Consider the following 15574-nt stretch of genomic DNA (forward strand, 5'->3'; position numbering starts at 1 on the left):
TTTCCGTAAGTGCCTTAGGTAGAAAGTCAGCTCTGCACCTGGCTTATGCTCTGCACCTTGCCTGTGATTCACAAGATAAGACAATCCTTTTTTTCCATTTTTCCTCTACCTAAACAGGAGAAAAAGTTGGACAATGAAAAGGTAAACTGCTCAATTTCAAACAACTAATTCCTAAGTAGCTTCCTGAAGAAGCCTGGCTTTTTTCACCAAAAAACCAAACAAAAAAAATAAAAACAAAACACCCAAAACAAAAAAAAACAAACAACAACAACAACAACAAAAAAACCCCACAAAAAAACCCCCCCCCCACACAAAAAAAAACACCAACCAAACACAACTCCCGCCCCCCCCAAAAAACCCCCAATTGATTGTAGTATTATATAGATGCAAAAGCAAAGTAAAAGTACAACACAAAAATAAAACTCCTATGCTGGAATCCAAATCTCCATAAGGAGATATTAAGCAAGTAAGAGGAAGAAACAATTTGCACATTTACATTTTATAAGCCATTCTGTCACACTTACTTCATGAAAAAGTAAATTCACACCAAAGTTTCTATGACATCATGATGGAATAGCACTTTTATCAGGAAAACAGGCTAACACTGTTCCTTTAGTTTTCCCAATAACAAGGCCACTTTCAAATGTGGGTATGTACAAATATAATCTTCAATTTTTCACTCACCACACCACGAAGTGCCCACACAATCATTTAATGCCGCCTGTCAGAGCAGTTTTAATGGCTGTGACAGCACAGATTCTTTGCTTCAACATTTCTGAAGTGCTGTGGGACAGTTCATTTTATCACCCCACGAGTGTATCACTGAGGATCCAGTCTGGTTACTTCAGCACAAACTATTTCAAGACTGGTGCATTTCACCTGCAATCTGGAAAGCCCCTGTTTTGTATTATTTACAGAACTGTATCAAAATATCTTCAACTAGAGGACAACTTTGATTCACAATTAAAAAACCACACAGAGATGACAGCATCTCGATGTATGCTGTAGTACAACAGTGAAAATGAACTCAGGCTATTAAAAAAAATTTATTCTTTTCCATGAAAGATTGGTACTACAATCAATATAACCATTTCATGAGTCAAGTATGTCTGTTATAGGCAGGCACAACATTACAAAACAGGCAAGTACAATGCCCAGTTAAGCGAATACAGTCGGAATATCTATTCATCCACTATTTCTGAAAACAGAATTATCAAATATCCACCAGGGAAAAAGATGAACTATTTTAACTTCTCTTTGGCATACTTATCAGGACAATGAATGAATTACAAAAGTCTTCTATTGCTGCCAGTGCTGTGAAGGAAAAAGGACTTCAGTGGAAGGCTGTACGTCAGAACTCACTTTTAGGACTTGTGGCAAACACCATTTCAGCTGCCAACGCTTCACGAGGCAGACAAGGATTACATTGTTTTAAAACTGCAGTTTTGTCGAAGGTATCAAAAGAGTTACAGTAAATTTATGCACAGTACATACATATTACACACAGTTATATAAATACCCATGCTGTGGGCTGGACTTGAGGAAGTTGCTTTACCAACACCAAAGCTCAGTACCAGCCCTCCCAGCAGTCACTGAATACACATTGCACTTCGCATCCAGTAATATGTTCATTTCTGTACCTCTCTTAAAAATAGATTTAAAACAGAAGCGAAGAATAATATCCAATCTTTCCATAAACTTTGTTTTCTTATTTACACTGTAATATTCCATTATACATAAAGACTGCATTACACATTATCTTCATATAGCTTTTTGTAATACATACAGCTTGGAGCTATTAACATCTTAGTTTGGGAACAAGAGATATGACCTATAAGACTATTTAAAAAAAACAATTTGAGCCTTAATTTTGCTATAGTTTGTTTCACTGAAACCACTTCTTTGAACAGAAAAAAAAATCCTCCTTATTAGGGAGGAAAAAAAACAACTCATGGTTAAACTACTCCAGATTTTCTCAAACCACTAAAAACTTAGAAACCATAATCATTTTTTTGCATAATTACAGAGCCACTTCACAGGCCTGTAACTTTTAAACTCAGAACATGTATGACAATTGTGACCATATCTTGAAATTAAATAATTTTTTTTTTAAACTTTTGGTTATTTTTCAAACATAAACCAATGAAAGCATAGTTGTTGATCATACATGATCTGTGCACAACTGGGGAGAGTTCCTATTTTATCAGAGGAAAAAATGAACATGCACACACCCCAATTCACAGAGTGAGAACATAAACTACAGCAGCACTTGTCTCAAGTTATGGTGCACGTGGTTGCAATACGGAGTATAAAACAAGAGCAGAATTTCCAACATCTGTTAAAACACAAAAAACAACCCCTTATTGTACAAAAAGTCATTCACATTCTTTGCAATGAAGTGAGGAATCAGCTGCTCTCTGGACTCTCCAGCCTGCAAACTCCTCCTTCTATTGCCACGGACTGTCCTGCCACAGCTCCAGGAGGAAGCCTTGAAATGTGAGTCTGTGGAAAAGTCAAGAGAGTATTAATGACTGAGAAGAGGCAAAATCATGCAGGGCAAAGTAATATGTATTGAATAATTAAGCTGTTCCATCACTGAAGTCTGAGGACAAACTACGAAGCAACCTGAAAAGCTGCAAACAACTGAGTTTGTTTTTCTATTCTCTTTGCATTAATGTTTAACACACAAAAAAAAGGACCGTGACAGATGCATAGAAGAGGTAAACTGGATGACCCAGTGCACTGAAAGTAGAAAGGAATATCTATAGTGAAGACAAAAGAATAATTCTGGCATTTCATGGTTTCTAAGCCTGTTCCTTAGGGAGATTCAGAAGAGTTTAGTACAGAAATATACCTAACAGAAACCTTGGACACAAACTAAATAAAGTAACACTTCAGAGCATAAGGCAACTGCAATGATCAGGATGGAAAGAGGAAACTTCTCTGCATAAAATACCTACCTGTCCTCCTCAAAACCTCCAAATACTTCCTGTTACCAACTATCAAATGAATCAACCCAAAAACCAATTGTGTTTCTGCCAATAGGCATCTTTTTTTCCTGGAGAAATTTTAAAAGCCTTTGAGATGGCTCTGGAGCATTTTAGCCAGAAAGTGGGCACGTGTGTCTATGTACACAAAACTTCAGCTTAAAACTCAGTTGTAACTCAGTGAGTTTTATTACTGAGGGGCAAAAGCACCCACTTATGAAAAAATACTTTGACGCATGGTTAAAAGTAATGACTTTTTATCCCCCTTGCAAATGCTTTTACACTGTGAAAACTGCTCACGTTACATTAAATTAGGAACTACAAATGATTCCTACCATGGTATAAAGCTCACAACAGAGAAGTTGCTGGCATTTAGAAATTACAGCTTCCTGGAAGTGCAGCCCATCACATATTTAAGTGTTTGTACACACATTATCCCATTTAAAAGATTTAAATATTGCAAAACGTGTACTTTGCAATGAGGCAATGGCTTCTGACAAGAAGCACAGACGGAAAAGTTCAGCAAGAGTAACTTACTAATGAGCAGAAAGTGATTTAAAACTGTAACCACAGTTCATTGCATTGAAGAAGTACTTTGTGTCTCAGAGGCAGCTTCTTTTAATTCCTTTCTTGATAAGGGTATCCTGGTGTCTGCTCTTAGGTGGTCTTGTTTTCAGTTAAATTACCCAGTGAGATTTAATTAAAAACATTTCAGTGTTTTTATTTTACTGCTAAAACTCTGATCTCTGGTCTTCCTGCTTGATATATGAACATCTTCCTACTTTCAAACAATTTCAGTTACAGCTGTGATTAACCACTACAAGAAGCAAAGACTCTCTTCTTTCCCCCAAAATGTAACTAACAACTTTTTGTAAATGTTATTTCATAAATTTAAAGGAAAAAAAAAGGAAGAAAATCAAGTGGAAGAAGGGTATTGTTTATTTTCATGACTGACAGATCCAAGATATGTTTCCAGGTCTGTGAATATTTTTAAATGAGAAGTGGGACAGGATGACAGTATAAAAGTAGCAATGTTTGATGGGCACACTATCAAGTTTCCTCAGAGGAAGAATGCTACCCATTTGTTTAGTGAGATACTGCAATTAAAGCAAACCAATACGTTAATCCTAGTAAGTTTCTGAGCAAGGAAAGGAAAATACATAAGAGAGAATAAGCAGGTAGTCACTATCTATCAATGCATTAGCAAGCAGTTCTGCTTAAATAGCTGTCCAAAACAGAACTCCTATACAAAACCCCATTTCCTACAAAAGGAAAAACATGTTTCCCACACAAAAGACCCCAAACCACCATACACCAGCATCTGTACACTTGCATTTACAGAAACACCCAACCACATCTAACAAAACCTTTCTTAAAGCCTTTACTTGCATCCTGTTTCTTTGCATACTTTATGCAATGGAGTAAATACAGATGCTGGTTTACACTGACTACTTTTTATTACTTTCACCCATGGTTGCCTTCTGTAGAACAAAAAAAAGGCAGATCTAAGATGATAGTGTTTAAAATATGTTACTTAATAAGTAATTTGAAAGGATAACACTGCTATGTCAAGACAACTTCAGAAAACTCCCGAGTGAATTCTTACAATTATATCTCCCTTGTTCTTAACCATAAGAACAAACTTCAGTAAACAAAAAGAAACATCAAAGAATACTTAATATTTTTAAATTAACCACAGAGCTTATTTGTACAGTTTGTTACATTTTTATATCCCAACATCATATTTTACATTGAGACCAGATTGTATAGTCAATTAAGTTTAGATTTTAAAAACATAAAAATAAAAAAGCAAACAAAAAAGAACAACAGTGGAAAGGTTTTAATTGAACTCGATCAGTGTGTCAGCTTTACAAGTTGAATTGACCCACACCTGGAAGACATTGTGCCTGGGAGCACCAAAAAAAGGAAAATAAATAGTTTTCCTAAATTAATCCTCCACTCAGCTTCAGGGAAGCCTCTCTTTGAGGAAACCATACGCCAAGGAAAGGTAGATTAGGAATGACGGGGCCATCCATACCTTCAGCTCCACAAACAGGTTTTACTGCCCCAAGAATATTCTGATTTGATTTGCTTTCCCAGATAAAAACTGAGGTTGGTGAGGGGCAGTAGGAGCTGAGGTACCAACAGCTGGGTCACCAGTCATTCATCGCAGATTTTTGCTGCGGCTTAAAGGAGGAACCTTGTGCCCACAGTTCCAAAGGAAAAAAAGGCAAATGGTGGATGAAACATTTGATTTTGCTTCCCACCCCTCCATAAAGCACAAACAAGCTCACCAACCTTCAGACACTGATTCTTGCTCCGTGTACTTGCCTTCCAAACTCACAGTGCTTCGCTCTTTCCCTCCTAACCAAACAAAAATCATGGAGTTACCAAATCCCAAACCCAAGTGCTGCAGACCCTGGAATGTTACTATCTTTCAGTGTCTTTTGATGCAGCACTGCAAAGTTTCCATGACCCTTCAAGTTCAAAACTAAGAGGTCTTTCTGCCCTGGAATAAATGTTAACTGCTACATGTTTTCATCTTTTCAGCGAGACCATTTGATCTACTTTTCCAGTTACATATTTTTTGTGTACTTTTTTTTTTAAATAAATAAATACAAGTTGTGCCAAGACTTACTTCATGTCTCATATACAAGGATTCTGAAACAACCTTGAGACCAACTAATATCAAAAAGATATATTTTTTTAAATATCTAGTCTCCTCCTTTTATTTTCATAAAATATTAGTTTGTCACAACAACTTTGGGTGGTTTTCTTTCATTAAAAGCATAAATACAATGAATATAAAATTCAAGCCAAAAGACAGACAGTGCTGCATGAGAAAGCTGAAGTCAATCAAACACTGCCAAGAGGACAGAGTACAACTACCAGATGGCAGCACATTCAGTTCTTAAGCAAATCTAGGGAGTATTTCATGTGTTTAGCTCTCTTATTACATGCTCAGGATGTGCTTTAGACAGAATAATTTATAAAACAAACTTTTTCCATTCATTACACTATTGAGATGAAATAATGAAAGACCAAGGACATCATATCCTTAAGGAAATTGCTTTCTACAACTCTGTTCCTTAAGAAAAGAGTATCAGCAAACCCATATATTCTTTAGAAATCTGGAGCTTTCTAGCTGGGTACACTCTTCCACCACGAGAACCATCTGGCCATACATTCTCAATTTATTTTCTAAGCCGTAACAGCCCATTTTGGCAGCAGCTCTCCTGCTCTGTCTCCTGGGAAGCTCCTCTCCAACCTAGTTTGTGTGTACAACTGTAGTGTGACAGGAGAAGGTGCCCTGCAAAACACTGGAAACTGCTGCTATCTCAATATCCCATGTGCAACTCCTTTGGTGAAATCTCAGTAAAGAAATAAAGGGGAAAAAATAAAAAGAGACGCTCCAGAATATTGTCCTTCTTGGCAAATGACAGAAAGAAAGACACACTGATGGGGTGTTTCTGGCTGTCAGGCACTGAAAATACTGATTCTACATACAGGTTGCTTATGAAGTTAATGGTTTTCCAAGCTCAGACTCATTCTGTAGGTTAAGTATATTACTATAAACTATTTATATATCCAACCAAATCACTTATACATGTATTAAGACAGTCTAAAGCCACAAACCAACCCATCGTCTATTCAGCTCAGTGTCCCAGGGTTTTGCAGATGTGTTCCAAAATACTGCCATATATCTTCAAATGTGATTTGTACCATCCTGAACTGCAGGTGCCAAGTCAGGCTATTGCACTAATATTTGCATAGCTGGATATACAATCCCATCTCCCCTGCTCCATTCTAAAACACGTCAGCCAGATACAAGGACAGTTCTAGAACTACTGGTTTTATATAAGAACTCAATCCAAAAAACTGAACCTATCTTCTCATCTCAGAGCCCAGAATTTCCACAAAGGTCTACGAGCCAAACATTTTAACTTGCATCTCAGCACTGTAGGTTATTTCCAATAAATAGAAAAACCTTATTTTTATGAGAGAACCGGATGCTCCTCTGTATGCAGAGAGTCCTTTTTAAACAAAAATTTCTGACTGATTCCCCAGTCTCCAGACAAGAGTGCAGATTAAGGAAAATTAGGTATAACAGTGACATATATTTTCCTGTCTCATGAAGTTAAAAGACTGTCTCTGTAGTCTGAAATGAATGACTGAATTATTTGACTTCGTATTTCTGTTCACCAAACAGGCTCAGTAAATTTTTCCACTCATTTTCAAATTAGAATTAGGATTCTTCCAAGATGTGTTTCTTCACCCAACTAGCACTGGATAACCGCTCTTCTCCTGACAAAGGGCTTTCACAGACCTTTCAGTCACAAAGCAAAATACAGAAGCTCATCCTGAAACCAGTGTTTGTCACAGGTATCACCTCAAACACAGAGGGAAGGACTCGTGCTAAATTTTTCAGCATCAGTAAAGCTGAATAAATCTGATGACAACACCTGACATCTCGACAGGAAAAATGAATTGGAAATGGTCTCCCTGTCCATCATGTTTCCTCATACTGGAAAATGAAATGAACTGTCAAAGATAAAAGTTTCTGTTTGCATATGGCAACCACAACATCTGGTGTGGACAGCATCTGCTGCTGATGGATGTTTTCAAACACAGCAAAATGCAACACTCTCCACTACTGTTACACCATGTCTTGCAAAGCAACTTGAATTTGGCTCATTAGAAAATGGAAAGCATGGCACATGTAGCTTTGCATTATTAAAACCTGCCATAACATAAAGCTTAGCAATTCATGTTGTAAGAACTGTGTATCTGCCAGAGAGAGATTTAAACTGGCAACTGGATTGGATTACGTTCAATATTGCAACTAGATTTTCAGAAATTCACGGTCTAGGTCATCTAGCTGTTAGAAAAACTAAAACCTATGAGGCTGAACTACAAGGATATCTCAAAAGTATTGCAGTGTTTAAAATAATTGCAAAAGTTTGCATCATTTATACACAGATCATAGAGCAAAGTTATGTATATTAAGAAATACAGTGAGTTGACAAATTATTTCAAATACCTACACATAATACATGACCAAAACTGCACTTTGCAGGTATTGAGATTGGATCTTTTACTGGAAAAAAAGCACTCTGACTTCAAATACTAAAGAAAACACTGAGGAAGTGCCTATTTTCAAGCAAAAACATCAGCCACCTCACTGAGAGCCACTACTCTCAATCACCATGGCAAGACACTTGTGAGATGCAGGAAAAAATAAGTATCCTGGTCACTTAGACTTTCTGCACACAGAATATTGCAGGACTCGAGCAAACAAATGCTGTGCAGACCCTGCCTGAGGTAAAAGGGCTCCTGCTGGGTTATGCAGAGATACACAACATTAAATCAAAAAAAAAGGCTGCCTACCCATGGCCAGAACCTCCAAGAGACGCAGGTGGTATGAGAACTCACACTGCAGGCATACACTGCACTGTCCTTTGAGACTGAAGGACTTATTTTCCTTTGCAGCATCCTCCACTGGGCAGCAGTGTCGTAAGGCAGAAATTGTGTGAACAATTTCTATTGCATTTCTGAGATCTTTGCCTTAGCATAGCTGAGCACTGATAGTAAAAATTACTGCGCCATTAAGATGGCTACAGGACCTGAAGTTAGAACAAAGGTGGATTCATGCCAGATGCCAAGGAGGAGTTTTGGCAGGTGAATAAAGTTTTCTCATCTCCTATGACCACCTGTTGTAGTCCAATTAACAGTGGACAGCAGAGCATGTTTTCCTTATGTAACCAATGTAGTGTGAACAAGAAACTAAGCGTCATAAGCACTATATAATCTGTCTTTCTTCTAATAAAGACGACATTTTGCCTAATCATACTGATGTAAGAGCATCTGTCCGTTCCCTTCCACTCAATACAGCAGTCAAGGAACAATAAGACATGAAGACTGTGTCACCGAGAAGAGTCAATTAACTTATGCAACCTACCCACTAATATCCTTCCCATTCCCTATTTACATTTAAAATCACATTATGGTGAATTCAAGGGATTATTTCTTCCCAAATTACATGGCAAACCCTGGCACCGAGTGATTATGAAGCTGGTTGTGCCAAGAGGGATGACAAGAACAAAAGAATACAGCTGAACCAGCAAGGATATGCCTTGATCAGCTGCTTGTGGCAGTGATGTAAGGGCTCAAGGGCATGAAAATCTGAGAGAAGCCAATGGGACATCCACTATGCAGGTGATGAAGATGACACTGCCAGAGTTATCAGTGGGGGAGGAGCTGAAATACTTCCAGCATCAAGAAAAAATAATAAGCCATGCGACAAGAGGTGACTGTGTCAGCAAAAAGGTGCGAACTTAGTTCATCTGGCAAGTCTCCACGGGATTTTTAAAGTAACATTCAACCCAAGTATTTTAATCCAACAGGAAATGGTGACTTTTCCAGGCAACTGGTTTTCCAAAGAAATAGACTGGACACCTTTCCAAAAGGTGGAAACTGCAGTTTCAGTCATTTGATGCTGGTGAGTTATCATTCAGGCTGCCTGGGTTGTAGGTGACTGCCCAGCTGCAGAATCCAGTCTTCCCTAAACTGGGAGGAAACAAACCTGTGTTGCAAGGACACTTCCAAATCAGTACTTGGGAGAGCTCACAGTGTTAAAATCCAGAAGCACCAGCAGGTCAGGATGTACAAACCACTTCAAGTCTCCCATTCCACTTTCCTGTCCCTCTGTTCTTTTTAGGAGTTGCTGAGAGTTAATTCATTGAGTGTGTCTCCACATCTTGAGCACACCAGTGTCTCCAGGTAAGCTCATATCCAGCTCTTAAGTATTTGTCTTGTAAAAAAGGCATCCTGTATCTCCACAGTCTTCATCTGGGGTTGAGAACCACCATTTGCTGGGTTCTATTATGAATTACATTAACCTCCCATACCCAAAGAACCACACTATAAAGCAGGATACTTTTGTCCTTAGTATGTACCCCTTTATATAATTAAGATTCTAATACTAGTCTAATTAATAGCAGTAGACACTAAAAAACCTTCTCACTTTCTAAAAGTCTTGCTTTTGTTTTCATGTGCATTAAATTAAACCAGTCCAAAATCAGCCACTGTGACAACCCCTCAATTTAAGAATAAAACTCAAGTCCTAGACTGATGAAAGAAATAAAACCTGAAGTTCTTTACCACCCTAGAAAAACAGGAAAGCAAATGTTTCCTTACAAGTTGCTGTCTGATCATTTTGTTATGGTCCCCATAAACAAGTGATATTTTATACTTTTATGGATTCTTATCCCATTATTCTTTCATGGCAAGCACTCAAAATTAACTGTACCAAAACAGTTACTCTATTAAAGAACAGATTTTTTTTTTCACTTGCAATACATTGTGTTCTATTTCAAGCCCAGTTTTCCATCTATAACTTAGTCCTAGTTGTAGCAGAACAAAATTCCAGCTTTTATGACAGAAGACTTTTTTTGATCAATAGAAGTCAGCAGCAAAAGCGTTTGTGGTTTTTCTCTGGAAAGCATTTGTGGCCACAGACTCAAAGGAGGAAGAAAGGGAGGAGGATTAACTCTTCAATGAAGGTCAAAAACATAATTTAAAAGTGAACCAAGAAGAGCAGCTGTGTCTGTCAGCACAATCAGGATTACCAGCTGGAGAATTTACCAGCAGTATGAAAACAATGCACACCAGATGTCAAATGTTGCAACTGTGAGTAGGGACACATCTCTGGGCATGGCACTGTCATGCTAGTACTCATTACCAGACAGATTTCATATTTAGCATTTGGTTATTAATTAGACAGACACTACCAGGAAGCAAAAATAACATTTTGAGCCTCACAGTGTAAGCCAGAGGCAGGTGTGCACACTGGAAACATTTAACATCTCACAGTTCTTCTTTAACCGCAAACACCAGACAATGATTTTAAAACCAACTAGCCAATACTAGAACACCTGCAGCTGAGCTTGCTTTAGTTTCTCTCAGTTCAATCCGAACTTTAAGCTTCAGTTTGGGCTTTTTTCAAATAAATCTGAAATAAATATTAAGAAAAAAAGTAAAATCACACTCTCTTCCATGAATAGTTATCTGGAAAGAATTGTACATAAGTTATGAAAGCAAATACTTCACTAACACCTCTACCAGCACTTCCTTAACCAGCTGCTTGTTATCTTTGTCTTTATGGGGCATTCTTAGTTTTTTTTCCTACACATTTTACTCCAGGAGGATGAACTCATCCATTCTCAGTGCTTCAAACAGCATGTTACACCATTTTTTGTTGTTTAAAATATCTGACGTAGATTTTCTGCTTTTGTACATTCTTTGATTACCTTGCTCACACACTCCTTCGTATTTATCTCTCAAATTAAATACAGAAAATACAGGGGGAAAAAAAAGAAAAATAAGAGAGAGAGAGAGAGAGAGAGAGAAGGGCTTGGGTTTTGTAGTTCTCTCCCCCTCCATGGTTGATGACTAAACTTTCTTCTTCAGCAGATACTTCTTCCAGCTCATTCCCCCCTTCCTCTAACTAGTTCTGAACTCTTCGTTCTCAGTCTTGAATGATTATGGCTGCACATGTATAAATGTCTACAGAAATTATGATTCTGTCTTTGCTTGCAGCTTCCTCCACGTCCATTCTCATTGTCCAAACACCTCTCCCAAATGCTCTACTTGCTACACTGCAGTACCTTTTTCTCTCTTCAATGCTCCATTTCCAGGAATAGACGGCTTATCCACTTACTTAATCTCTACTCCTTGATCTTGATGTTAAGGAATTTTCCAGTTTCCATTGCTAAATTCAAGTTTAACATATTATTTCCTTTGTTAAAAATAAATTATCAGGCCCCAAGAAACTGAAAACATGGATGCTAATATCCATATTATTTATCATAGAGGCTATTCTGGGAATTGTTTGAAGTTTGTTTTACAACTTCCTTGATGAGATGGTGCAATTGCTTTATCTGAAGGAAGACATGCCCACAGAAAAATACAGTACCACCCTAAATAGCCAGTAAAACTGAATCAAGCTGGATAAAGTTATTCAAATACAATTACTGCCAGCAGAGGGAATGGACATGTGTTTGTGACACCTTATCCTGAATAAAACATATGTTAGCATAGGGTTGTTAACTGCTGTAATTAAAAAAAAAAGGAATTAGAAATGCCCAATCAATTGATACATTTAACTGCTTATGCACCCATTACTTTTCCCACTCTATTAAAGATAGAAATTTCTTACATATCTCATTGTTATTAATTCAAATTCTCCTTAGTTTCTGCACTCTTTCTAATGTATTAAAACCTATTCCTCATGCCTTACCTTAGCTTTGCCGTCCTGTGCAGACATATATCCTACACACATGCTCTCTGTTGTATGGCTCCACAGAAATTCCACTATAAAGGAAAATGCAAGAAGTCACAAAAAATGCCTTGGATTAAAATATAAGACGTAATTTAACAAGACTGGAATCTTGAGGAACAAATACAGCTTAAAATATCTCTTGGGAAAGGACAAAGAGCAGACTTGAAGAATGAAAACTACTTACCAGCATAAGTCAATCTCATAAGAAACAGCTATCAAACAAACCAGATTTTCCTGCACTATCTGCAGTCGCACACTGCAGAACTAATACCCAGAATGAGAATGTTACTTCAACGATCTGGAGCCTCCAAGATGAAAAATTGCAGTTAAAAGATAGGACTAATTTCTAAAGCAGGTGACTGTTCCAACTGTAAAGTAAAAGCTGATATAATTTTCATTTGCTTGCCTTGAATCCAGACAAAAGCACACCAAACCAGCAGAAACACAGATGGCCTACAAGGATTCTGTAGAATTGACACACTGTGAACAGAATAGCCAGTTACAAGCTTCTTTTTCACAGAACTGAGCATAAATATATACATAGTATATAACTACCAATGGCTAAATGGAGATTTGTGGTTTAGCTGCACAAGTAAGATACAGGAAAACATGTAGAAGTAGTCAAGCCTGCAATATGGGAGCTGAAGATATAAAGCAGGCAGGAAAAGACATCTGGTGAAAGCCAAACTATCCTGCAGAAAAAGCAGGAGAGGCGTCTGAGGGAAGCAGAGCAACACTACACAATAAGTAAGAAAGACTCCTGGCAAAATTAGAGCAAGATCTGGATCCAAAAGTATCCTGAATTACAACAGCACATGCAATCACCCCCTTCCTTTGTGGAGAGCTTAAGGAGCACCAAAGGTAAGAGAGGAAAAGAAAGACGGAGAAGAAACAAGATCATTTTGATTTTGTCTTCCCTATCAAAGCACTCTCAGATCTGATCACGTGGACCCCCAGCACCAGCCATACAGCCTCAGGTCTCTGGGACTGCACTCACAGCTAATTTAGGATATAAACTAACAAACTGTTGGTTAAAGACCAACTGTTGTGTTTGCAGTGATAATGAATCACTGCTCACATGTGCTGTTAATGCCTGTTAATGCAGTGAGGTGTTGTCCAGAAGTCTGAAAGTGGCCTGATTTATCAATTATTTAACAGTCCATTCCAGTGATCTTTAATTCCCTGACACATACACAGTTATCTTTTCACACACACATACTCCTACTGAATTTGCAACACAAATTCAGAGTAAAAGCACATTATTCATATGTTCAGCTCTCAGTCACTGGAGCTTTATAAATTGCCACACGGTTTTCTTGGTCATTTTTCTCTGTGTTCATGAAGTACATAATTTGGAAGGGGGAAAAAGAAAGAACAGTTGATCAGAATTCAGGGCATTACCCAGAATTCTGTAAAAGGTTAAAAAATGCAGTGAAATATAAATTTCTCCTCTGGATTACAAGAGTGTCTTACATGAATTACACAGGATGCCACGAATAGACATTTCCATATACTTCTTTTGAGAGCGACTGCAAAAAGCATCATTAGATGGGTTTAAAACTCTTACTCCTTCCTATTCCTCATGTTCCTTTAAGATGGCTGGGGAAGGTCACAGTGTGCTGAGCACACTCCTGCTTTGAACCACTTCTCCTTGCATAGCAATTAACCCCCAGTAGGAGATCAAAGTTTAGACTTGAAGATTCTGACAGATATGTAGATACCATCATAAAAGAAAAATGAACTTCACTGAGGTTTGGGCTTTGCTCCCCCGTAATAGATTCAGGGCTGGTATCACCAAAGGTTAGTCAAAAGCTTTCAGACAGAGAAACATATTTAGTGTAATGGTAGGGCATTCAGTGAGGCCAACTTCTCCCTGACACCCTGAAGGGTCAACTGCCAGTGAAAGCATTTATTTTTTGGAGAGAAATTTAATCTTATCATTCACTTTTGAGAAGCTGAGGAACAGGTCTGCCTTCTCTAGATATAGTATTTTACAATTTTAATAATTTTCTCCTTCTCTATTATCCACCAAGGTATCCTGTATGAGCCATGGTTATTGTTAGTTATTACAAGCAGTGGAACTACAATGAAAATTATGAATTACGTGTGAAATGTCTTCAGGTAAGTATATTTTCAACCATTTAATAAATCATTTCCTTGCAATTTGTTTCAATATTAAAAAAAAGGAAATAAAAAATATGATCCCTGTAACAAAGACATGAGATTTCCTTATTCCATACACTAAATTTTTTAGTATTAACCAACTTCTTTTCAGTATAAGCAACACAAATACTACATATGTTTAGTTGTGCAGTAACTCAGGAAATGTCTGTGGTACAGAAAAAATACTGTGCTACAGTTTACCTGAATCTTATTTCAGTGGAAAGAAAACAAAGAATCAATGGATAAATAGTCTTTACTTATGATGTACCACATATGGGCATTTTCTTCGTTAATTTTTGAGGAAAAAATGCCAAACTTCCATTAATAGAACACGTTCTCTTACGTGAATGACGAACATTAAATGAACAGAAAAAAATTCTCTCACTTCCAAACGTAAGAAACTGAAGGTTAAGTTGATCTTGTTTGTTCTGACTTAAACTTGCATTTTCATTTTCTTAACCCTTTTTTAAGGGCAGAATTTATGTTGCAGGATGCTTTTCCACTAGATTGATGTCACAGTTGAGCAAATAATAATAAAGCAGAGTATTATACAAAGGAAAAACACTGAAATTCCGGTTACAGAACACAAATACTTATTAGATAGGTCGATGTGACCTAACAGCATGATCAGACACACACGCCCACATCTGAGGAGCACCACAGGAAAGGAGATGGCACAAGTGTCAGCCTGAAGTAATTCAGTCCCAAATTCCTTCCCTTAAAGAGGTTTTACTGTCTCTCGGTTGTATTTCTACCCAGCTCTGCTCATAATGTGCAGCCTTTGGGGTTTTTTAGGTGTTTCTCCCAGAAAAACCACATGGCAGTGTTCTGTAATACACTTGTTCTGCTGTAAAGCACTGAGGGAGATGAGGGTTGCATTTCCAGGGCAGAAACAGGGCTGAAGGGTTATAAAGCCCTTTTTAACCACACATACTGGTGGAGGCAAAGTACAGTTTCCTGCTGATCCCAACATGAGCAGCAAACACTCCTGGCGGGTGCAAATGCAAACAGTAAACTGTGACTTATCTGAGCAGGTTTTCCTGGGCAATACAAAGGATTTTTAACATAAAACAACTTCCCTTCC

The 15574-nt window shown here is 37.7% G+C and overlaps 1 protein-coding gene across 4 annotated transcripts in view; it reads right to left on the reverse strand.

The window, feature by feature from the left end:
- Positions 1 to 1027: 1027 nt before the first annotated feature.
- The window catches only part of TASP1 (taspase 1), a 79549-nt gene continuing 65002 nt past the window's right edge, over positions 1028 to 15574 (reverse strand). For all 4 annotated transcript variants that reach the window (XM_027653905.1, XM_027653902.1, XM_027653900.1 and 1 more), the window contains 2 exons: positions 12286 to 12359; positions 1028 to 2502 (listed from right to left, as the gene is read on the reverse strand). In XM_027653905.1, the coding sequence (XP_027509706.1) occupies positions 2407 to 2502; positions 12286 to 12359 (170 nt within the window). In that variant the 3' untranslated portion in view covers positions 1028 to 2406. The remainder of the gene's footprint in view (positions 2503 to 12285; positions 12360 to 15574) is intronic.

Source organism: Corapipo altera, unplaced genomic scaffold, assembly GCF_003945725.1.
Source record: "Corapipo altera isolate COAL_440 unplaced genomic scaffold, ASM394572v1 70, whole genome shotgun sequence".
NCBI lineage: Eukaryota > Metazoa > Chordata > Aves > Passeriformes > Pipridae > Corapipo > Corapipo altera.